This window comes from Lissotriton vulgaris, chromosome 7 (genome assembly GCF_964263255.1).
Source record: "Lissotriton vulgaris chromosome 7, aLisVul1.2, whole genome shotgun sequence".
Lineage (NCBI taxonomy): Eukaryota > Metazoa > Chordata > Amphibia > Caudata > Salamandridae > Lissotriton > Lissotriton vulgaris.
The window spans coordinates 1,505,068,099-1,505,094,113 of record NC_141695.1 but is presented as its reverse complement, the minus strand read 5'-3'; the positions used below and the strand labels follow the sequence as shown (position 1 = coordinate 1,505,094,113).

The window sequence follows — 26,015 nt, the reverse complement described above, 5'->3', positions numbered from 1 at the left end:
AAATCAGGGAGGCTATTATGTCCTTGCAGAATGGTAAGGCGCCGGGCCTTGATGGCTTACCCGCCGAATTTTATAAAAGTTATATTTTGATGTCATGGCACCGGTCCTGCGTGAAGTTTTTGAGGAAAGTCTGGACGCTACCTTCCTCTATGCGGGAAGTGGTTATAACATCTCTACTGAAACCTGGTAAACCCCCTGAGGCCTGTGATTCTTTTCGACCACTGTCACTCATCAATTGTGATACAAAGATATTAGCTAAAATCTTGGCCACTAGGTTATTTCTCCTTACGGATAAGATCATACTCCCAGACCAGTCTGGGTTTGTACCTGGAAGAGCCACCAATCAAAATTACTTACCCTGTTCTCTTTAATACAGACTGTGGCGCCGGTGTTTCCATTTGCTGCTGTATATCTGGATGCTTCGAAGGCATTTGACTCTGTAGAATGGAGTTACCTATTAGCGGTTCTGCGGAAAATGGGGTTCCCCAAGTTATTTATTTCCTGGGTTCAATTGTTGTATCATAACCCTACGGCTAGGGTGTTAATAAATGGCCACTTGTCTACATCCTTCTCCATTTCGCGGGGCACCTGTCAGGGGTGCCCGCTTTCCCCACTCCTTTTTTCTATAGCAGTTGAGCCTCTGGCGTCTCGGTTGCCTCAATTACATCGGGACTGGGCGTTAAGATGTTTTCAGCGTCAAATTCTGATCCCACTGTATGCTGATGATGTCACACTATATATTTGAGATCCGCAACAAAACATTAATCCCCTCTTGCGTGAAATCCTGGTTTTTGGCAGGCTTTCGGGTGTCAACATAAATTGGGGGGGAAGTCACAATTTTTTCCGCTTACTCCTGCAGTTGCCCTGTTTGCATTAGATTTTCCCCTTGAATGGTGTGACTCCGATCTTCGGTATTTAGATATACAAGTGTCTAGGGGCAAGGAGGAAACACTGCGGCTGAACTATGGTACAGCGATCACGAGGCTGGAAAATGTCACACAATGGATTTCTCTGCCCTTATCGATGGCAGGAAGAGCCTCTCTCATAAAAATGGTTGTTTACCCTCAATTCTTATACCTATTTCTTACCATTCCCTATTATCCTGGTGCATTTTTCTTTAAAACATTACAGACGGAATTGATCCGATTGCTATGGGGAGGTAAACCACCACGCCTTAAATGGTCCATCCTCACGAAGCCCTATGATAAAGGTGGATTTGATATTCCCGACTTTGAGCTTTTATTATAGCTGCGCGCAGGCTCATTATGCATATCATTGGATGCTGCCTACGCCATACATGCCGCAACTAGCTACGGAAGATTGGTTGGGTCGGTCCCGTCCCTCTGAGCGAACTCTTACATGGACCTGCTAAGGCCTTGGAGGTACCATTCACAATGGTGACATGCATTGTGGATGCATGATGGCGAATAGCAGTTATCCTGGAGACTCCACTATTGTATTCTCCGCGGCTTCCGCTTTCATACCATCCAAACCTGGTGGTACTGCTGGAGTCGGAATTTCGTGCCTTGTGTAAGCGGCTCCATGTCACCACTTGGGGTGTTTCGTTCCATGGATCAATTCTTCCGGGATGTTCGACCGACACCCTTGGTTTTTTTGTATGTGCGATGAGGCAAGGAATGAGGGCGGTTGTACCTGATTTCCCTAGTCCCGATTGAACCGGAAATCCTTGCCCCGTTACACTTCTTGCTCGCCTCGTCTGATGGAAAACATTTGCTATCGGGCATATATAGTAGTATATGGGCACAACGTAAGGGGGTGGAGGGGTCGGCTCTCTTGCATTGGAGTGAAGATTTGGGAAAGGACATATCAGACAGTCAGTGGACCTATTGCTGCAAGGTCACGGAGCATATCTCAGCCAGTTGTAGATTCAAAATAATACATTATAAGTTCTTACAACTACTGTATTACACTCCTGCAAAGAAATATATATTTCATTTGATGGATAATGATGGATGCGAGCGGTGTGAAAGGGCTGGGGCGGGGTTCCTGCACCTAGCGTGGGAATGTCCGGGGGTATGGGAGTACTGGACACAGGTGCACGCGGCCCTTGAGAATATGCTGGATCTCACACTGGAGAGGAACCCGTTGATCCTGTTGTTGGGATATACTGCACACATACCGAAACACTGTAGAACATTTCTAGGAATTGCATTATTATTGGCCAAACGCCAGCTGGCTTGCAGATGGGGCAAGGGCAGAGCTCCAAAGTTTAAGGAATGGTTACGAGATGTAATATATTGTCAAGAGCAAACTGCTGTGTATGCTGAAACACAACCAATTGCCTCTCGACCAAGATATATATGGGGCCCCTTGCAAGTGTTTCTTGCTCGAAGTGCGGAGGAGGGATCTGAATCGCCCACGCAGGATGGTGATTGAGAGGTTGGCGAGGGGGATGGTTTGTAGAACCTTCTGCTGGACTAATACTAGGATAGGCACTGTCATTGTTGAGGCTATATATGCACGATTGATATCATTGATTATTCTACTGCTGGTCAATCCTGAGCTGTTATGATGGACATTTATGTTACGACCTATCGCATTCATTATGATCCTTGTATTCCCATGACTGCATATTTAATGGTACTACATCTTATGACACGCTATGTTAATATTCTATATGAGTAAACTGGATACGTTCAGGCTTATGTGATGCATTACTGTGAAAAGATTGCATATGATGTTGATTCCTGCTATGACCTATGGTGATCATCCTACGATACGTAACTATGTAATACTGTCTATGGCTGAAAAAGGTATAAATAAAGTTTTTTAAAAAAAGTTGACATGAAGGTGCAGAAAGCCAACACGTGTTTCGTTGTGCAGACTCAAGTCTGTTTGGTAGAATATATACAATATACCACTAAAAACCATGAAATTGGAAAATATGAATAGTTCTTCCAGTGTCAACCACTTCATGCTAGTGTTGTCACATAAGGCTAAAATGCTGAAGTATCTTCTTTATAGTTAACACATGAAAAGAGCTTGACAGAGACATAGTCAACCTTGACCATGTTGTAATATATACACGAAAAAAGGAAAAATACCCAAATAAAAAAGGGAGGAAGCAAGAAAGAAATAGTATTAGTGCGGAAGACCTAGTCTAGAGTCCATAGTGTGTTCCAGATGTCCAATTTGAACTCATCCCTAAAAGAAGGTGAATACACCGAAACACGTGTCCAGGGATGGTGAAGAAAGCCAAGATAGCAGAGAATCGAAAGAAGATGCATCGCGGAACACGAACTACACTGACCACAGTCCTTAGGGGCGATCCCGCTGGTGTGTGGGTAGTGTGCGACCCCACCCCCAATTGTAAGGTGAATTAGAGAAGTTTCAAGCACCGGACATTAGAGGAGGACGGGAAGAACAAGCAGTTCAAATTAAGAACTGATGAAAAAGTGCCTTCAAATGTAACTGTTCTGATTGAAACAAAAGATTCAAGACCGGTTTCAATCCCCTTGGTGTACTGGGGAATTTGGACAGCACAAACTTCAATAATATCCAGGGTGCAGAAGATAGTATTCCAAAATCAAACGTGGTCTCAAGTGCGAGAGTCAAACTGTGGAAAAAAGTGCACTAAGATTGACAAGTACCTACCAATTGTAAAGCTTCTTAAGTTACTCATGTATAAACCTATTAATACCAGTTAACTCGTACGTCGCGAGATAAGTATTGTTTATGGGAGAAATAAGCCAAAGATCTAGTCATATAAAAATATTAGTGCATAACCAAGTGAAAAAGTATGTTAAACATTCCAAGATTTAGAAAACTGCTGTTATGGTATACATTGCAATGTGTTATGCAAATGTCCCATTTTAAGAAACTGCAGTGAGCGTATTACATTCGGGGGTAAGCGACAAGTATAGATATAGAGATTACACAACCAGGTAGCATCCAGCCTGATCCCGCATCTTCATTAATAAACGTTACTAAATGCTGTTGGGAGCCCATATTGCCGAAAAGAGGTATTCTGTGCCCCTCTTACCTTGTACAAACTAGGGTCTGTGGTACTCGTTGTGATAGATGAGACTACGATCCTAGACGCTCCATTAACAAAGTCAGATGTTCATTGTCGGTGCAGGGCAGCCTAACAGATAAGAAATTAAGATCAAATGTGTAAACGAGGAGGGTGGGTTTCACCACTAGACGTTAGAAATGCTAGCGTAATTAGTACGCAGATGTCGTGATTAGACAAACTCGGAAGTAACCTTACCTGTGTCCGTAATGCTCCATATATATCCTGGACTGGAGCATGTCATTAGTAAATAGCTAAGGAGAATATTCTTGGCAATGGATTTATTGTAGCACAGGCGCCATCTTGGAGATAGAAACTCCATTTGTGGCAATACTCACTAAAACAACTTTAAAGCACATCCCATTGAGTGGGATAGTTAAAACGCCCAGTGCATGCCCACAAATTCATGTTTTAGTGTGGGTCTAAAAAATAAATCTAGGGGGAGGCAAGATGGCATCTGACTAGCCGACGTTGTTGCAGCCCTGCCGGTCTGGTCCCGAGATGAATTTGGGAAAAAACCCTGTTATACTCTGAAATGCCTAAAATAATTCTTCAAACTTAACCCGATTCATGGAGCAAGCTGAGTGCCTTCACATTCCGACGTCCGCTGGGCGGAAAGAACGAGCTGTGGTCGACGTGTCGCTGAGATGCATATTCCTTGGGCTACGAAGCTCTCCACACGCTCCGCTCCCGTATCCTTGGCTGCCCTGCAGCGGGATTCTTCAACAGCGTGCTCCCTGGTGGTTTTCTCTGTGATCTACAGAATCCTGCCAAACGCAAGGGAAGGGATACTGACACACAGGAGCCGTGGTGTTTGTCGGACGGTGTTCGAGACGCAGAAGATATATTGTATCCAACATACAGAAGCTAAACAAGTAAGGATGGCAGGGTGGGGAGCGAAAGTAAATAAAATAAAACCACACTACTGACTGGTCTGCCAGGGAGTGAACTTACACAACCTAATCCAGTAACAATTGAAAATCGTCAAACGCCCTGATACACGTCAAGCCAAAAATAGGGAACAAAGCGAAAAACCAAATTCTACATAAAAGAGCGAGCAGACAATCAAACAGGGAGAAAAGAAACACAAGTAAAGAACGCTAAAGGGGCAGATAATAGTCAGCTTACCCAAAATGCTCATAGTGGACAACCACTTATGTCCAAAATATTCGCTCCGATAGATGGGGAAAATACACAGTGTGATGGTGGGAGAAGTGGCTGACACAGAGGGTCCGAGTGACCGGACCGGTTTCAGAGTCTGCGCTGTCATATGAAAACGCAATGGAGATTAAGACATCAATCTTTCAATCTAGACCAACTATCAGGTTGGGAATGGCTCAGGAAGATAATGGGTATAAACTTCCACTACCCTGCCTCATTGTCTTGGAAAGCCAACAAATTCCCAATAATACTGTAGCCGGAGAAGGGCGATATGATTAATGTAGATATGGTCACTCTCAGTGGATATGATCAGGAAAAGAACCTCTCTCTCCCGCCGGAAAATATAGATAAATTCTATTCACTCACGGATGAATCTGAAATATTAGATGGTAGTATGTACGCCACTAGTGAAGGTGGAAGCCAGGATTGGGATAGTAGCACAGACCCAGAGCCGTCCAGGAGATCCTCTGCACAAAAAACAAATGCTGAGAAAGAAATCTAGTCGACATGAGAAATGTGAGACTCCTGATCAGGGCAGCATGATGGACCTCACATGGGATTATTCCGCTTCGCAACTATCAACTTTTACAGAACCAACAATGTGTTAAGGAGAGAGCAATACACCCACAGGAGGCACCGTCGATGGGGTGACTGATTCGTAGGATTACATCCCTATCTCTATAGTTCCGAACTCGAGCTACTATAGGGTGTGGTGTGGTCCCTGGTTTAGCTCTTGGGGCTGAGAGTTCTGTGTGCACGTTCAATGAGGAAGACCGATGAGAGTTGCTCCATGCCAAACACTTCCCGGATCAGTTCTTCTACATACGTCTCCATTTTGCACATGTTCGTGGACTCCTGGATCCCCGCGATTCGTACATTGTTTCTGCGCGAGCGCGCTTCCAAATACTCCGCTTTATTTCGTATGGTTTCCAAGACTTTTTCCATTTCGTTACATTTTGTGATTGTGCCATGTGCTTCATCTTCTACAGCAGATATGCGAGTCTCAGCTTCTACTTGGCGCTCACCATGTTTGTCCAGCTTCGCAGCCATGTTATCCACTCGTATGGTGATGGTGTCTAACTTTCCATTGATATCTTGTAAGCTTTGCTGGATAGCCTGCAACACGCCTTCCATGTTTGCTCGAATTCCACCCTCAGTGTCTGAGTCCGCATCTGATACCGCCGATTGATTTTTTTGACGGCTTTTTAGACTCAAATTGTAGTTTAGTTTGCTTCTTCTCTGGTTTACCCATGTTGGTAGTTAAGGTAGCCTATTGCCCGTACTTGCCGTGGATCGGTCGTCTGCGGTGCACCACTGGGAAGCACCTATGAAGTGTGCCAGACCCCGCGTAATCAGTCGTCCCGCACAGATCTCCAGCCGCGGAAGGTCCCTTTATCGGACTCCGTATCGCTCGGTTAAGAAGTGCAACCTTTGCCGTTTAACACACAGTTATGCGCACAGTAGTACTCCAGTGCGGTGCACAAGTTTAGTATCAGCTCAGGCAATGAGCCGTGTCTTTCCATACCCAGCCGATCCACCCATCACCACCATCTTGACTTCCTGCCTCAGTGGTTATGTCCTGCAAGTACAAGCCTGATCATGTAGTGCCAGCTGTGGAGTGCCCTCATGCGTTAGGCCAGATATGTAGCTTCCGTTATGTCAGCCGTATCAGATATCTTCCACTACTGGGCGCCGCCCGTCTTAATTTGTGTTGCTCTGTATAGTTACAACAAAACCGTGGGTGCCGACATTTTGAAATCGGTAAAGCGCGTCAGTCTGCATCACCGTGTCGCGTTTGGGATCTGATTGAACCTGAGATTCTTAGCGACCATTGGAGGCTGTAGTAGTCAAATCTCACACCAGATATATAGGATCATGCGTCACATATTTCATTGTGTGAACTTGCACAACGGTCGGTGTATCGGGTGCTGCTGTTTAACAGGAGCGTGGTATTTGTCTGCACCCTATGAGCACAATCCCCTTTTGCGCACTGACACACCCCACAGACAATATCTAGGGTAGTTGGTAATATTATATGGCCATCGGAGCATCCACTCGTCTCAATCACAGTCCCTGCGCAGCAGCAAGCAAATCAGCCGATGGACGCCGCCATTTTAAGTCTCTGCCTCACAAACACGGGCTGAATCGTGTAGTCTGTGTAGGGCTATATCCTCCACTTTAGCCACTAAGTATGCGAGCATGCCAGGAAGTTTGCTTTTTAAATCTCGCTTTCCTCTCTTTACCTTGCGCGCAAGGAGAGCCCCGTGTTCACAGCTTTTGCAGACCTCTGGTGCTCGTCAGTTGGACGCCGTCATCTTGAAGTCGCGTCCCGTGCCACTCCGTTCCGATGTCGGGCACCTTTTTAGTGTCTTCACATGGCACATCTAGTGCAGCAAAGCTCACATTGTCATGCTGCTACATTCCGTTGGCCATTACTGTTCCCTGAGCACATTAATTCGTCCTTGAAGTTAGTGAAATCGCAGTTTGTCCGACCTGGCCCACGGAGCTGCCTCAAGAGCCAGCCATTCCGCTGTGCGCCCTCTAGCGCCGCCCCACCCCCCCCCAATTCCTTGCAGAAGTTGGCAGCTTCCTCCACCCTGTTTGCCGGAGTGTCTTCACTGGATGTCTGCAGGGCGGTGACATGGACTAACGTCCATACCTTCACGAAACATTACTCCCTAGATGCATGGCAGAAGGCGGATGTAGTGGTCTGGCAAGCTGCTCTACGACTTCTGTTTGCATAAGGTATAAACTTCTTAATGTCTATTTGTCATATAATTATTGCATGACCGGTGACTTATGCCTTTCGGTTACCTTCCTGTTTATATATGTATATTTAATGGTTACACTACATGCCTATTGTTTTTTTCTACTTTGGGTTGCTTGGTGGGATGGTTCACCTTATCCGCCACCATTGAGATTTGATAACTGCTTACTATTCTGATTCAAGCACGTCAATCTATGGAAGATCCAATACTGGAGAAAAAACAAGTTACTTACCTGTACATTGTGGTTCTACATTATTGATATCTTTAATAGATTTACAAGCGGCCCACCCTTCTCCCCTTTCAGGTTCATCTTCCATACCACTATTCTTCTATTTTCACTCTTGCTCGAAATCCTGCAGGGGATGGAGACTCTATGCTCTGATTGGCTGAAGTTTGGATGTTTTAAAACCATGATAATAGGTTGCTAAAGGCTATTAAATTTCTATGGGAATTGAATGTTCAGCTTTAATACAGCTATTTTACTGTTACTGTGGGACTCCCACCATGGCGACGGGGAAGATTCAAGCATGTGCATCTATAAAAGATATCTATACTGGAGAACTCCTGTGTACAGGTAAGTAATTTGTGCTTTACTGTGTTATGCACAGAGCCACAGACCTTGCCTTTTGTTTGCAAGCCTAAACTGCAATTTTACAACAAGATGTGCCCTTGGGCTCTGTAGTTAGTGTCTGATGTAAGACACCCTAGGAAGTGGGTGACTTGCCACCAGAAAGGAAACCAAAACTAAAAGTATCTCTTGTATGGGTTAGGTGAGTGACTTTAACTACCAATCATTAAGGTTGGACTCTGGGATACCATGAGTAAACGTTCACATATATTTTTTTACTTTCTTCGCTAGAACGACATAGTGACTGCACTTAAATGTGCAATCACTGCAGGTGCTCTTTAGACTAAACCCTGTTGCTGTTCGCATGTCTCCCAGCACACCTGCGTCACACACTTAGAGCCAGAAAGCCCGTACCATGGCTACTACTGCCTAGACTGCGTCCCTGTTCCTGCTGTCTCGCCGTTTTGGGTCCCCTAGGGAGGAGGGAGAAGGTCCATGAGCGGCGACTCCTCATCTCAAGGGACCAAACGGGACAACTCTAACACTTTCCTTCAGCCTTGCGCTACCTATACTGTTGCTGTGAGGGCAGATCGGCCAGGGGAGTCCTCGAACCGGTCTTCCTCTCACTGAGCCCTGCTTGCACCACCGGTGGCATCGTAACTGCACCCGACCCTCTTGCAGCGGTGAATGGTTTCAGGTGTACAGTGGGGCGGAGAGGTGATTACCGTCCGGTTCCTGCTCAGCTGGTGGTACATCCTATGACCAGGGTTGCTCGAACGCCAAGGATCTCTTTGAGATGGGAGACGGTGGGAGCCAGCAGGGGAGCAACCTCCGAAAAAATTAAAGCCCTGCCAAGTTCCTCGGACCAGCCCAGAGTGCAGAGACCGCCTGCAGGTGTCCCATTTTCAGTCTTCCAACCATCTAAACTGTTGCTGTTTGCAGGGAGGTGACAGTAAGTCCTGGTGACCAGAGGTGGCGGTAAGTTTCTGGTAGCTAATTCCTTTGTGGCAAAGGCCTATTTTGATCTACATTGATTCTTTGTACTACCAGATTGACCTGTCATTCAATCCTCACCCGCTTTAGACCATGCCCTGATTCATACAATACTGGGCAAAACGCAAGCTGCCAGCCAGAAAGGATATTGATATAATTAGCCCCAAACCTGGCCCTAAATCTGGTACCACCTTTGACTTCCTAGTGCGGGCTGTCAATGTGGTGTCCAAGGTGACCGTTGGCAGACAGACTGCTGTCCCTTAGGTTGTGGAATGGCCCAATACCTCATCTCATGTCCTACAGCTGAGCCCCGCGGAGTCTGTAAAATCTGCTCCTTCCGAAACCTCCTGGAAGAAAATCGCATCCCATGGCAGTTACATTTGGATCGTGGGGAGGGGGGATGGAAGGAGAATCATTATCTTGCCTATCCAGTCCGTCCAGCCCAACATCAGCTACATCTGTCCATGCATGGCCCGGTCTCTCCCCTGGCCTAAGCCGCAGTCACAGCCTGTGTGAGCCGGCAGTGAAAAAGAAAAGGAAAATGAAACCAGGTCCACTCTCAGACAGCACTGTAAAACAAGGTCCCAAACTCAATCAGCTAGGCAAGCCCTGCAAAAACTGCAAAGATTCCAAAAACCTCAAAACCCAGGTAACCCATTTCAACCAGCTCTCCCTGCAGCAGCGATACAAAACTCTGGCCATGTCGAGCCAACAGTCACTTGATTTAGAAAATCCTGGTATATTTGGCTTCAACATGCTCTGCAAGAAACTTTGTACTAATCTAGAGGATTAACTTAAACTGATTAAGGAGCAGCTAAGCTGTTACGAAAGCTTATTGGCGATCATTTTTATATTAAGATGATTACCCACAAAAATGCCCTTGTAACATTGCCAATCACAACAAACTGTGTTAATCCTGCTAGTTGCAGCAAGGTGGCTATCACAAATCAAAAGGGTGTAAGTGCCAGAGTTGTAGACTCTGATGGCTCTTTGGACGCCTCAAATGGATTTGACAAATTGGGTCCCCAGGTGGCAGAAGTCTGTACCTTGCGCTCTTGTCACACGCCCACACAGAACCCAGGCCCATCGAAGTCCGCAAAAACAATGCATTCTGGAGCATACTCCATTTTGTTCAAAGAGTGATTGGACCGGCCTCCGGCCTCCTGTCCTTTTGTCCTGCCTGGAGTCATTCCCCTAAAGGAATCGCAGTGAGAATCCTGGGTGGAGTTGCAAAACAAAAGTTTGGGCTGGCTTACTAAGCATAAACCTCTCAACCCTGCCAACATAAATAAGATAATACTGGTGCATAGGGTGGGTTGGGTTGACCAGTCAAGAAGGTAGGGAGACTGTACTGTTGAATTTTTGCAGACCCCAATCTGTAAGAAATGTGAGATCGCAGGAGACTTTTGGCCAAATTAACACCAACATGTGTTTGCTCACATTCGGACACTTCTATAAACCCCACGCACCAGATAGCCAATTTGGTTCTTATAGTCAATGTATTTTCTTGTCGGTTTTCATGGAGTAACAGGTTTTCTGCTTTAAAACAGGCCCTTCACTTGAACCACAAAACGAACGGCCTCAGCATGTTACCCTTTCTCTCCCGGAACTAGATAAAGGTGTGTGCCCAGGGCTCGAGTCGGGGTACCATGCGGGTGGACTGCGCCCCCCCCACTTATTTTGCAGGGAGGACGCTGTCCCCCCTGCTAAACAGCTGGACTTCACCTTTTTGGCCTCTCTGGGACGAGATCGGAGCCACCTTTCGTGACGTCACTTTCTGTCATGACGTGTCGTCCGGTGAGAGCATCCCCCCCACTTCTTTTTTATTTATTTAAAAAAAAAATTTTTTTTTAGGACTTGTGCCCTGGGTGTGGCACCCCTTGAGTGCTCTTCAGGTTGGGCTCTTGCCAACACTAACTTTACCCTGCCAGGGTACTCAATTACCTAACTTACAGGGGGCCCACAACCTGACGATAGTATCTTGAAACATTGCTGGTTTAAAAGGCAAACTGTCACAAACGGATTGGGGGTGTTTCATTGGCAAGGCTGATATTAGCTCAGCATGTTTCAAGAGACTTGGGACTTAATGGCTTCTGATAGGCTTGGCTTTGTTTAAAAGCTTTTTCACCCCAGCACAGAAGACTTGCTCCGGCAGAGCCTCAGGTGGCCTTAAAATATGGGTCAGTATTATGTTAGTCTTGAAAATGTGTAATTATCCTTATTGGATTGGTTTAAAATGTAAACGGAATGAAAGGGTGAGCTGAAGATTTTGGCACAAGAATTTTAGAGTTTTTGAAAGATGATGTAAAACTTCAGTTTCAAAAGGCCACTCAACTGGTGGTACAGATTTGTTTCTGTCAAATTTAGCAACAACCAACCTTTTTTGTCTGACCAGTAAATAATGTAAAATTTGAGTGGAGTTTGTTGTATATATGTTAGAAATTATGTCTTTGAAAATGCCCAAAAAAAAAGTTTGAGTGGAGTTCGGTTGACCTGTCCTAGACAATGAAATGGACAATATGGTACGAGACTGATGTGCAGTACTTGTGCAAACATCTGATTACTAACTCTACTCCTCATTAAATGTCTTGGAGGAGTTTGCGGAAAACATGTTGCTAATTCCTCAGCACTACTGAATACTGGACTGTCTTGAATAATAATTTGTCGCAATGGGCATAAATCTACCAAGTTGTGGACCCAAATACCTTGTGTTGAATGTCAGATTTCTTTTTTGTGTGGTGTTTTGCCATGAATGTTTTCCAGCTGTGGTCAACAGGAGCAGTACTTTACAGTTCATATCTAGTTTAATGAAAATTTTAAGATAAGTGAGGCATGGGACATCACGTAACGGCTCTTAATCACCTTTTAAAGCCAATAGGCCTGTAGAAGGGTCCAACAGATCTATGGCGATGTGCATGCATCTGGCATTAAAGAATAGGATGGTTGTAGCGTTTAAGGATTTTTTTCTGGTCCTACAGACAACACTCAATTCTGCAACTGACATTGAGTACCTTTAACCGGGGAAATAGGGAGCAAGACCGGTTATTTGTATTCTGGGTGGATGAGAAAATGGAGCAACAAGATTTAAGTTGTTGGTAACTTGTGGAATGTAGCATGAGAATCTTATGTGCCGACTCAACGTGATTGAGGGATAAAATGTTAAGTTGAGCAATTGGTAAGTGATAGGATACGATCAAGGAAACCATGCGTGAGAGAAATAGCGCTTACCCTGGCAATTGTTTTAAATGAAATGTATTTTTAATAATGCAAAAAAATACATGAAAGTAGATATTCCACCAAACCGTGGGAGCCTTTCGTTCTAATATGTGATTTACTAATGTATTATAAAAACAATGCAGGTTTGCATTTGAGTGCACTTTAGCTTTTAAGGGATACAAATATGTGGCTAAAGCTGGGAAATTGTGATAGTTTAAAAAACCTTGGGCCCTGATTTCAATTTTGTCAAAAACTAGGGGCTTTTTATTGCACCAGATAAACTCTACCTGGGGTACATTATTTATCAGGTGCGATATAACCTCTATTGCGAGTTTCTGGGGAATAATATGAGGATTTTGATGTCTGTTGCACCTATTCCTAACCAAAATTCACATGGTACAGTCCATGGCTGTTCACTTTTCCCTTGTTAAATGCCAGCAGGTTTGACCTGCCGTAATTTAAGGGTGAGCTATTTACCTCGCCTGGTAACTGCTGGATGTGGTAAATGCGACCCAACCAGTAATTCCGACCACTGCGTAAACTTGGGTTCACACAGGAGTCCTAAAACAGCAACCCACTCATAATCCGTTCTAGGGGTGCGCAAAATGTTCATAATTTGCTTTCATGTAAATTACGCGAAATTGCAACAAAATTACTTCTAATTATGCAGCATCCAAATCCGCCATTTTGTGCTATGTTTTTAGTGTGAAATTAATCTTTTTTTGGTGCGTGGATGCATTTTAAACACCAGCAACAGTAAGAGCCCCTCATGTTCCTTTGTTCCTGTGCGTTTGCTGTATTTTTTTTGCCACAAATTACCTCGAATTTCACCATTTTGTAGTACATTTTTACATCAATGGCGCATATTTATGCAAAGTGGTGTAATGGCGGGATTTCTCTTAGCAAGTTTCATGCGAAATTATGCTGGCGTACATAAGTTTGCTAAGGCCTAATAATAAGGACCTTTGCCTCCATTATTAAACTTGAACTATTCCTAATTTCAACTTTTTTTGGCACTTTCATTCTAGATTTTGGCACTCGTTGAGGGTTACTAGATTCTCTTCCTGTCTAATTGTCCAGCTTTGGGGAGCATAATGAAATCTTCTCTTCCTCTGCCCTTCTCACCTACGTTGGCTTTCCATAAAAAAAAATCTGAGTCCGCTTACATTGTTAATAAGTTGTGCAGATATTTTTAATTTAGCGTGCCATTTCTACTTTTAAAGAAACCCTCTTTCTAATGGGTTTAATGTAAGAATAGAGTTTGCTAAATACGATATTGCACTGCAAACTGATTTTTGAAGGCAAGGAGAACATCAAAATTAAGCCTATTACTTCATACCAAAAAACAATGCTTTATCTATGTTAGGTGCGGTGGAAACGTAACCTATTTTCTAAGCTGGCAGGTGATAAATATCAACCAGGACTGTACTATGATCTTGATAAGGTTAAAAATAATTCAGTGAAATTGCTGTTCTTTGATATTTGGGGCGACACAAGCCTATGTTCGGGGTTGCTTCTCATGGTAGACCTCAGTTTTAACATTTTACTGTTTCAACAGGTTTCTCTTATATGTTGAATTGTATTTATTTGCATTATTTCGTAGAATCTCGCACTATTCTGATGATGAATAGATCTCTTGAGGAAGGCATTAAAGTGTTATTGCAGGTTTTAGAGGATGTTCAAACTAGTGGTGTTTTCCTCTTTTTACTCCTAGGAACACAACATTGAAACTGCACATGGAGTTCTGCATATCACCATGCGTGGAACACCAAAGGGAAGCAGACCTGTCATTCTCACATACCATGACATCGGCCTCAACCGTAAGTTAGAAGGGCAAATAGTTTCATTTCCAACTTAAACTGCTCTCGAAAGCAGGCCAAGTGTGCATTACATTTCCTGGAGGGGGCTTTGTAATTTCATACCTGAACCATGGGTAATAGAAATGCAACTAATTGCTAATAAAGAACATAGGATTTGATTAGACAGCAGTTCTTTGTAAGATCTACATGCTTGTGCCAGACCCCACTAACACTTTACTACACTGTGAAATATCCAACAGCATTGAGATGCTTGAAAGAATGTACAATAATGCCTAAATGCTTTCTGTGGATCTGTCATTTCCTCTCCACAGGCATGTTCATCACAGCCTGTTTGACTCAAGAGCAGGCAATCTTTGTGGAGAATAATACGACTGACCTTGGTACCACTGCAAGCTCACTGTGTTGCCAAGTGATTTTCAGGGTGTAGTGAGGTAAACAAAAAAAAGGGTTACTTGTCAAAGGTGATTTTGGGTAGAGGATATAATTCAGGCAACACACTTATTACTGAGGGATGGCTTAAGACCTGGAGGTGCCCAATTCAAACTGATTTATTGGGTTCCTTATACAGTTTGTAGAATCAAGTGGCACTTGCTGGTTTGACGCTGCAAATTTAAATTGTATTGAGTTGCGAACTTTAAAGTGTTTAGAATGTAAAGGAGCAGAAGTTCAATGCTGGAGAACTTACTGTGCCAATTAATTTTCTACCTTTCACTATTTTACTATTCTTCTTAGTCGTTATTTTTCCTCTTGCGCTCTGTAATTACACACAACTGCCTTGGAAACGAAGTAAAAAAATTAACAGCAGTAAAGATGGGCGCTGTCAGTGCTACTGCAATGGTGCTCGTTCACAACTGAATCTACTTTCAAAAAATAACGCTGCATATAATCTAAGTATTTGAGATTTCATGCATGTACACATATTACTACATTACATCTTCCCGTAACACTACTAAACAAAAATAAAACGTACCCATACCAAACATAATTGAAACTAGAACATTATTATAGATTAAATTCTCAAATAAGTTAAAAAAATAAAGCACTGTTTCTAAATCCCCACAGAAGTCATTCCACCCGTGTACTACGGCCAACAGAAACAAAACCATGGTCTATTTTAGAATCCAAAACCTCACCTTGCCCCTTGAAAGGACAACATGTAAGGCATGTTGGGCTGTTAGAGGATTTGCCAGTAGACCTGGCACGAGCCCCCCAGAAATGTTGATGAAAATATATAAAGCTAAATGCACTAGTATAGCATTTTACGGGGCGGGCATATGGGGATACAAGAGATGTGCTGAGATGCAAGTAACAGAAAATAATTTTTTAGATATCTTTTAGCAACTCCTAAAAGCACCGCCGCTTATGTACTTTACTCCAAACTCTGCGCCCCCTTTCTCACTAATTTAATTAAGCTTGAACCAATTCTGTTGTGGCATAAAATATGGACATCAGACTACACAGATCTCAACTGAGCGATAATTACAGACTGTTTGAAATTAAGTGCATATAAGTCAACTCCATGGCTGATGTATGTCCAGCGGTTCCTTGGAGACATGGCCCATCCAGAATATTTTGATAAACCAGAGACACTAGTTACCATCAGCAGAAAGACTTTGAAAACTGAGGTGGTGGCTCATCTGGAAAAGCTTAGTTTGACAATTGAACTCCCGAAGTCTTCTGTTTTACACAATTAAATGATATTAACCACTTTTAATATGCCGCTTTACATAACTGTTTTAAACTCGCGGCATAGGTTTGTGCTCACGCGCCTAAGATTGCATATATTTCACAGATTATGTACCTTTCCTACAATGAATGATTGGGCAACAGATCTGGTAAATTGTCTGTGTGATGGCAGGTGCGCCAGAACACCATGCATGTGTTTTTTTGTGCAAATTTTACTCTAAATAGAAGAAGCGGTGTATTTTTCCAATTATAAGGCACTTAAGTTTCAAACAATGCCGTCCTGCTTATTTGTAAATTTTCTTAATATATATTTTTTTTATCGATGTCCCGCTTATTTGTACTTTCAGTAGTTGCCAACTCTAGAGATCTGCTGCAGTATGTCATCTTTCCTCTGGGCAGTTTTTTATGCTAGAAAGAAGATAACCGCTACCATATAGAGTATAATAATGGGGATATACGTCAATGAGCCATGGTTACTAATGTAACTAGGAACAATAACCTCTGGAGGGGAGTACGAGGAACACTGTACTAATGCATTTTAACCATTTTAGGATTAGATTTGTATAAATGTATAGTGGAACTTTGAGGAGTAGGCGTCTTTTAGCAATTTCTCATTACATCTACAATTCTTTATACGTACCTGAATGAATTTAATTAGTCTCCTTTTAATATCTTGTTCTTATGATGATCTTCTTTTTAACCTTTTGTAACGTAGTGAAATGATCTTGACATTTGTTTTTATCTGTGTAAATGCTTTTATGGATGTTTGTTATGGGTCCGAATAAAGTTATATGGACAACATCCCACCACTCTCTCCACTATCCACCAATTCCTACCATAGACCCGTACCGTATTACCACACACTGTCAAGGACCACTGGTTTTTAAAACTTCTCTTCACCTTTCTTTACAAAACATCCTTTCTTGATTCGGAACACATCCCCCTCCTTAAACACTATTCTTCACATTCTTTCTTTTGTAAAAAACTAACCTTTTGTCTGTTTGAGCTTTTTACACGCTACTTCTAACCAGGTCATCCAAAGTTTCAAGCAAATACCCCAGATTTCACCAACTTAGCATCCAACTAGGACACACTTTAGCGGCAGGTTTACAACCTCTAAGTAATTCAAATGGTGGCACTTGAGTCGTAGAATGCGGACTTGTACGATAAAACCACATTAACTATAACTTGCACATTCTCCATTCTCTACTTATACCCTTTAGTATAGGTCAATTATACTATGTAAAATTATAGCTTTCATAACAACACTTATACCATCTCAAATGAGAATTTATGGAAACAGTGCATGGTAGAGTGGCTAGTTATAGTTAATGTAGTGTGTCTAGCGAATTGACCATACAAACTTTAAATTTGGTTAGTATAGAACGAATTAATAGCAGTTTCCTCGCTATGAATACGTTAAAACGTTTGTGTTTTTTAAAAATTTAAATTTAAAACTTTTAAATGTGTTTCAAATCGTAGTATGTACTGTTTTGGAGTGTTATACAGAACAGTGGAGTGGTGTAAAGTCGAATAGTATACTGTGTTGTACCGGGGGGTAGAGTGTAGTGGCATAGAGTTGAATGTTGTAGTGTGGAGGGTTGTAGTCCTGAAGTGGAGTAGAGAGGAGTAGTCTAAAAGATTAGATAGAAGAGGTGTGTGGTTTAGTAGAGCGTAGTATAAAGATGTAGTGTGAAAATAGCTGTATGTCACAGATGTAGTTGAAATTTAGTAGATATATGCCAAAACAGGTCAAAGCCACTTGCAATAAATACTTTTTGAATAGTGCAGCCATGTTGGTACCTGTTTTACACAAAGGCGGAGTAGTGGGAGATATCATTTTATTGAGGTGTAAAGAATAATTTTTGGTATTCACTCTAAATTGGTTAACTACTATTGATGCTATAAAAGACCATAAACTAAGTTATCTATTGGGCTACGGTATACCGAGGTAACTTTGCGGTTTACTCCAGTACATGCCGATTACAAGGTAGTATATCATTAGCTAATGGCTTCTTTTGTGAAAGTAAAAGGCACCCATGTAGGTTTTACCACACTTTGGTTGCATTCAGGGTTAGGGCCTTAGATAAAGGTAAGTACTTGAGTTTTAGTACTGTTCCCTTCTATTCCCATTTTATCAAAGTGGTAATAGTGAAATGTATTCATATATTTTTCTAAATATATTTTTTTAATGTATGCAGTTCCTGCCCTAGTAGCTACATAGTACTGCAGTAGTTACATAACAAAAATATATAAAAATCAAGAAATGCAGCGTGGTACACTAGATTTGTATGCAGTATATATATTTTTTAATATAGCGTAGTACAGTATTTCTTTAACTAAATTTTTTAAGTAGCACAGTATTTCCTGGGTAGTACGGCAGTACTGCGTTAATTAATTTAAAAAAAATGTAAATACAGTGTAGTGGCATACAGCGCACTGGTGTAGAGTGGAACAGCATACAGTGTAGTGGCATAGAGTAGAATCTATTCCATGACAGTATCATGGCATAGAGTGAAATAGTTTTCAATGGCGTATAATTTTGTTGAGTAGCACAGAGTGGAATAGTGTACAGTGGAATGGAGTAAAGTGGAAAAGTGTGCAGTGGAAGGCCGTAGAGTGGAATGGCGCAGAACAGTGCGACACATAATCTAAATGTGCGGAGTCAAGTACCACATAGTTGTGTTGAGTGCAGTGAAGTGGAGTTTGGGAGAGTTCAGATTCATACAGTGGAATTGTGTGGAGTGGCGCTGAGTGGGCAAGAAGGTAATGGCGTAGAGTGGAATGGCCTTTAGCAAATTAACAACACAGTTCAGAGGGGTTTGAATTATAGTTATTTGAAGGTGGTGCACACATTTAAAATGGAACTGAACTTTACAGTTTTTAATGTTTGTGTAGTTTGTATAGAAAGAATAACATTTTCCTAAGTATAGCTACATTTTAACAATGGTTTGTTTTTCATTATGTACACCTGCATGTTAAAACATAATTTTGGTTTATTGGAATTCATTGTTAAAACAAATCTTCTTTGGATGACTTCTCTATGTGAATTTGGAGACAATAGGTGGGTAATATCTGTGGATAATACCAGCAAGTGATGGTAAAGAATGTAAATGCTAAAGATTCCCCCTGGAATTAAACTTGTAATGAAAAATTCCTTCATCTTCTATGAATATTACGATGGTCACTGCCATTCGAATGTGGCTGTTTCTAATGTTAAGTGATGTCATAAGAACTAAGGCCAGATGTACTAAGCTCTTTCATGTTATCAAATTGACTGATTCACTGAATTTCACTGTTTGCAACCTCCAAAAATGCATTTTGGTATGTATGAAACACAAAGTGCAATTCAGTAACACTTAACCAAAAATAACAATTTAGTATGCGACTACACGCCAAATTATTTGGAAGGGATGTGCTTAGGGCTTCCCTTCCAAATAACAATCTGTACTAGTATGTAATAATATTTTATGACCATCTTGATCACCAAACGTTTTTGCTGACTATTAAAAGGTAGTAGTAAGACATTTGCACGAAGGAAGTTAATGTTGAAAAAAATATTTTTTAAGAGTAGGTTACTCTTAAAAAATGTAAGTTGAACTTTGAATTTTTCTTTTTTTTAATACCAAGGGCAACGGTAGATTTAAAAAAAGTTTAATTCAAAAGCAATTGTAAATAGGGGTGGTCTGCTGACCCCAGCAAACCACCATCGCTGTGATGGCTCATTCCTGATGGATCTCAAATTGTCACCTACCTCGTTAATATTGATAGGTGGATTTGCGACCCACAGGGAATTGCTAATTCAAAAATAAATCTAGAATACAGTAAGATTTGCGATTACCAAACAACTGATTTAGAAAAGAACACTATTCTGAAATATCTATTTTAAAGTTTCATACATCTAGCCCTTGGTATTAATGTGCTGGGTGAATAGCTTATTCTTCATGTTCCCTCATCTCTTTACTTTGCTTCTGTTGATGGACAGCTGTAAGACCACGTTCTCCTTTGATCAATACCTACATCCTCAGATGTAATTGTTCTATCTTTTGGTACTTAGATGTTGGCGGAACCATCACGTATTAATTATTCGGAGTGTGCAATTTAATCCTACTGTATAGCCAAATCTCTGTTCAGACTGCCAAGGCACATGATAGTTTATTAAATGTAAGCTGCACTTGTATGCGCTCTATGGCCTTACTCTACTTATACCTGGGAATTTTGTGCAGCATGAAAGTGATTTGCAAGTTCCTTATCCTCACTTCTTTGCCAAAGCCTGCTATGCTCTCTAGCTTAAATTTAGTTATTTGTTTGGGCTGAGTGAATTTGAGTGGAAACTGGCAAGTATTGAGTGAAAGTGACTGAGTTCAAAGCATGCATAACAAGGGCTTACATTTCCAAGATACTTTGGCAAAACATCAGACATTGGAAATGTAAACTATGGGAATGGGGTTGATTGAATAAGAGCACTGGAGTTTATACCTATAGTAATATTTATTTTTTTAATTCTCAGACAAATCATGCTTCAACACCTTCTTTAACTTTGAAGACATGCAGGAGATTACCCAGCACTTCGCTGTGTGCCACATTGATGCTCCTGGTCAGCAGGAAGGAGCACCCCCATTTCCAACAGGGTGAGTTACTCTAGTTTATTCTCCTGTAGTTATTATTTTAACTGACATCACTGGCACAGTTTATATTTAATCTCCATAAAAGCAAGTATAATGTTTTTTTTGTTAGGTCCTCCATCCATTTGATTCCATTTTATGTTTACTGCAGCTTTAATCATTTTAAGGACATTGCCTTGCTTGAAATATCATGCACTACTTACAGAATACAGAGACAAGGCAGATTAAGAAATCCAATATCTGAAAGTATATGCTGTTTGGATAGGGGTAAAGGGGAGCGCTTGCGGCGAACAAATGCTAGATTGATACCCACTTGGGCATTGGAAGATGTGATCGACAGAGAATAAGACAATGGCACTTGGAAGTAAGACTGTAGATCAGTGATTATTAACTGTTTGACTTTTGTTGACTCAGTTGATCATTACTTGAATCTGGGGACTTTCTGAATTATTAAATCTGGGGAACCTCAACTCAGTCATTATTGGAATCTGAGCAATTTAATTGAACTGAAAAACAAAACTCAAAAATACAGAAACATTCCTCAAACAAATAAATAAATGATGAAATATTAAATGATTACACATTTAGCTTAAATCACATATATATATATATATATATATATATATATATATATATATCTCCCAAAAACTTCAACATCCCCTTTTGAGTTGAAAGGAAAGCACTCGGGTCTCTGGTACCAAAGTCTTTTTTATTACAGACCCCTACCCCTCTAAAAAACACCTTTCTCCTCACGGCTTCGGTGGTGTTAGCTGTTGTGCATAAAGTTCGACCATTTTATTCCGTGAAGCCTCACGGAGTCCTGGTAAACAGTGATAATGGACTCAGTTACTCATTGCCACAATGGTGGCCATCTTAAAACATGTTTTCCTTAGGACATAGTTCGTTCAAACGGTCGAATAATAATAAAGTGCAAGTGCAATCAGTGTAAATAAAAACAAATTTGTTAGGGTAAAGAAAATATACATAATTCATTCGTATATGACATCACTTTTAGCTATTCTCTGCAGTATCCATTCCTATCCTGTGCATACTTTTATTTGCATCCAACACTGCATCATAGCTGGTTTCAATCATAGTATGAAGCCTGATATTCGATTCCAATTTTTATATCCTATGTGCGTAACATGCGTTCTTGCCTTTACCCTAGTTCTGCATCCCGCCCTGTATGGTCTTTCTCATGTGTTGATAAAATGAGATATGAAAAATTAATTTCTTTTTACATCTGTGAATCAGATAACGCGGTCATTTGGACAGACAAGGAGGAAAATCAGCATATGATGTTGCCACTTTTTCTACTCTTTTAATATGTCCCTGTCCCCATCTTCTTTCTTAGATGTAATCCCACTATAAGTGAACACATAACTCTTCATCATTATTTAACCCTATAGGGGTCTTGGTTTGGAGGTCGATAATGTATTTGGACTCCAACATCCTCAGAGCATTTACTCGATTTCCTCCTCTTTTCTGTCCACTTGATTCAGACAGAAGAAAAGGTCCCTATCACTTTTTTAATGTATTACAAAGTGGCGCGCAACAGGATATGTTTTGTCCCGATTCGTTATTGCGCGCATGTGCTCTAGAAAACGTTTTTTTGTTGGATGAATTGTACTTCCGATCTACCGCTTAGAGCATGGACACTCCAGACTAAACACTGTGAAGTCAGTTACAATTAATAAATTTTGTTATCCCTCTTGTAGGGCGTGGGTCATCAGGTCTTCCTCTATAACGGAGTCTCTTTTTGCTGTATTTTCAGGCCTTGCAGCGGAGGCAAGGATAAAAACCCTTTACACCTTTCATAACTGGGGTTTTAGCAGGGTTTTCAAAATGACTGTGGACAAGATGACCATTTAGTGACTGACAACGTCTAAGTTATTGAAGGGTGTTTTGGAAGATGTTTTCTTAAGGTGTGCCAGTTTTTATTGAACACATGCACTAGCTCTCCTGATCTTACATTGAAATTCGTAATGATTTGTGTGGGGCCTTCTACTTTCTGTTTGACATTATCCACCAATAAATCTTTCCTATCTATTTTTTGCACCCTTTCTGCAGCGTCACTTAAAATTGTGTTTGAGTATCATCTCCCCTGAAATCTTGTTATGGCTTAATTTCTTGCTTTTTTTAAATCCCCTCTGTCCGAGCAATTACGCTTAAACCGGAGAAGTTCTCCAAAAGGTATATTTCGTACAAGGCTTCTGGGATGGTGACTAGCTACATGTAAAACAGCATTGCCTGCTGTAGGCTTTTTATAAAGCCGTGTCTGTAAGACGTTTTCTATTACTTAGACCTCTAAGTCCAGGTAGTTCACGGAGGTCTCAATTATGGTGCTGGTGAATCTTAAGTTAAACTCCTTGTCGTTTAGCGTGGCGACTTACTCCTCAGCCGAGGCTCGGTCGCCACGCCAAACGACAGAGATCATCAATGTACCTTGCCCACATCATGATCTTATCCATCCAACATTCATTGGCCTCACCCCAGGCCACGTGCTTCTCCCGCCAGCCCACGAAAAAAAAAAAATATATATATATGTATGTATCTGTGTGTGTATATGTATATATGTATGTGTGTGTATATATATATATATATATATATATATATATATATATATATAATGTATGTTTCACCAACGGCGCTACCTGTTCCAAAGCCGAGACCCCGGGTGGTGCCCCAGCAGGACTGCAGATGCAGCAGGGCGTTCCTCGCGGCTCAGGCGGGGCCGCTAAAACATCCAGCAAAGGTTTGCATGTTGTAAGGACGCCCATGCCAAGTTGGTGAAACATAAAGGCAAGACAGAAGCCAGCAATGGAACCACAACCCACTGTGGATGAATACAGTGAATACGACAGGAATAACACGGCAATCCACTGTGATGGTAAATTGCTTTAACTACAAGTTCCAGCAGGCACTGGTTTCGGCCACGCCCATCTGGGCGGGAGTTAAGATATAAACTGACGTGAATCCTGCCCACACGATGGCCCACAAGCCCCTGAGGAAGTGATCGTAATCACGAAACGCGTTGGGCAGCATTATCTGTGGGGACACTGCTGTTGTTCTGAACATTGCGTTACACCGATAATAAAGATGGCTTGAATTTAACCTACTTGGCATGGGCGTCCTTACAACAGGCACACCTTTGCTGGATATATATATATATATATATATATATATTGTATGGGTAGACCCAAGGACTGCAAGTATGTGGGAACCAGGGACTGGTCAATATCGGGTGCACTCGACCCCACAGCGCGCCGACCCTCCTCAAGGGACTGGGCCTGCTCACCTCAGAACGCGCTACCACACCAGAAATGACAAGAGTGCCAAACTTGCCTGAAGGCGTACACCGCGGTCCAGCCGCAATACTGACCCCCACTGGGGCGTTCAATTATGTGATTCAGCGGCTACAGACCAGGGGAACCAGGCGTTCACTGAGGTAGCACAGGGCAAAGCTCCGCTACGAGAGGTCTCCTCAGCGTGGCTCTTCTGTGACAGAAACCGTGCTGGTGACCAACGAGACGCAGCAGTGCCCTCTAGTGGGTGACTGCGCACCGCACCATATCGGGGATAACAGAAGCGAGAGCGCTTCCACAGCTCTAACGGGGCTCTGTAGGGAAGTAAAATAGCATCAGAGCCCCCTCCATCAGCCCCCAAACAATGCACCATGAATGCCCCCTAAGCAGAGAAACCCAACTCAGAGAGCAATAAAAACCACACTTAACTGGCTGCGAGAGCAGCGAAGAAAGAGGAGGAACAGAGAGATGGGACTGACTATCTAAGGCCTATGGACGTAATGGAAGGACTATCATTGGGACTGTCCACGATGGTGTGATGGCAGTCGTAGTTCAAAGACTGTTTGTTTGTGTTTATAAAAATGCTTTACTACGTTCCGGTCCTCGGAAGCTTGTTTCCAGTCCAGGGAAGACATGGCTTGGCAGTTCGGGCTGGACTGTTCCCATGAGGCACAGGGTCAGACTGATTTGCAAATAGCCATGTCTGAACTGGGGTGGCAGAGTGGGCTAAAGAACGGTGATGGATTAAACCCAGATCTTTTGACTGAGTGTGAGTGTTTGATTCAGATGCTCCGTTCATCACCACCCCCTTTTGTACCGCTTACTACGTGTTGGTGCATAAGCATTTTGTTGAAAGTTTTTTCTACGGCTGCTGTGCTAATAATGTTAATAAAGAGCGGAGAAAGATTAGCATAATCTGAGCCTCTGGTCCTGCCATAGAATCTTCAGCATTTTGCCACCCTTTGAATTGAAGACGGAGTTGATGAGTGGAAGTGGTCTGGTTAGGTCTCTGAGAACTAAGCAAGCCGTTCACGAGAGTCCTAACGTGGAGCAAGCTAATTTTGCCTTGAGGAGCAGAAAAGAAGCAAAGACTCGCAATATGAAGCTTTTCAAGTGACAGCAGGCTTCTTTGCAATTTACAGAGATTCTAACAGAAATACAGTCTGCTGCGGAGACCCTTTAATGAGGTGTTGGTTGACCATTTTAAGGTTTCTTGGACTAAGCCCCTTTTCTGCCCCTACCCGTCCTTAGAGCAATATCTAAAAAAAAGTATTTGAACCATATTTTTCTCACTCAAGTCCAGAGAGTTCTATTGTACAGATGTCATTTAAGCTCAAAACAGATACTTCCTAGATGGTTTTCACCAGTAAGAGCAGAATATTACTTTGCAGCAGAGGGTCCTTTAGTTAATGTAACAGGGATTCAGCTTATCTTTTCTTTTCGCCACTAAAATCACCTCATCCTTTCCATCCCTCTCTGCTCACAAACATCTTGATGAACCATGTAAGCCTTGGTGACAAAGGTGTTGTAGAATTCATTCTGATTTCTCAAAGAAGGAAGCACTTCTATTCCTATTTTTTCATTTTGAATGAGTAGAGGTTAAGGATTGATATTGCATCTAAGGTTTCTGAACACATTTATAAAAAATATGGTAATTTTATGTGAAATACATTTAGCGCTGCAGGAACAGGACCTTCAGGAAGCTTACTTCAATATTCCTTTAGTTCAGTCTCCCAGGCACTTTCTTTGAACTGATATTTTTTGTTAACCATTTTATTGGGCTTTTTGCAATACAGATTCATCGCATGTTAAATTTCTACAGAAATTACATGCGCAGTTC

The 26,015-nt window shown here is 42.0% G+C and overlaps 1 protein-coding gene across 2 annotated transcripts in view; it reads left to right on the top strand.

Moving 5' to 3' along the window:
- The window catches only part of NDRG3 (NDRG family member 3), a 392,953-nt gene that overhangs the window by 75,387 nt on the left and 291,551 nt on the right, over nucleotides 1-26,015 (top strand). For both annotated transcript variants that reach the window (XM_086932352.1, XM_086932351.1), the window contains exons 4-5: nucleotides 14,454-14,559; nucleotides 20,756-20,876. In XM_086932352.1, coding sequence (XP_086788478.1) covers nucleotides 14,454-14,559; nucleotides 20,756-20,876 — 227 coding nt within the window. The remainder of the gene's footprint in view (nucleotides 1-14,453; nucleotides 14,560-20,755; nucleotides 20,877-26,015) is intronic.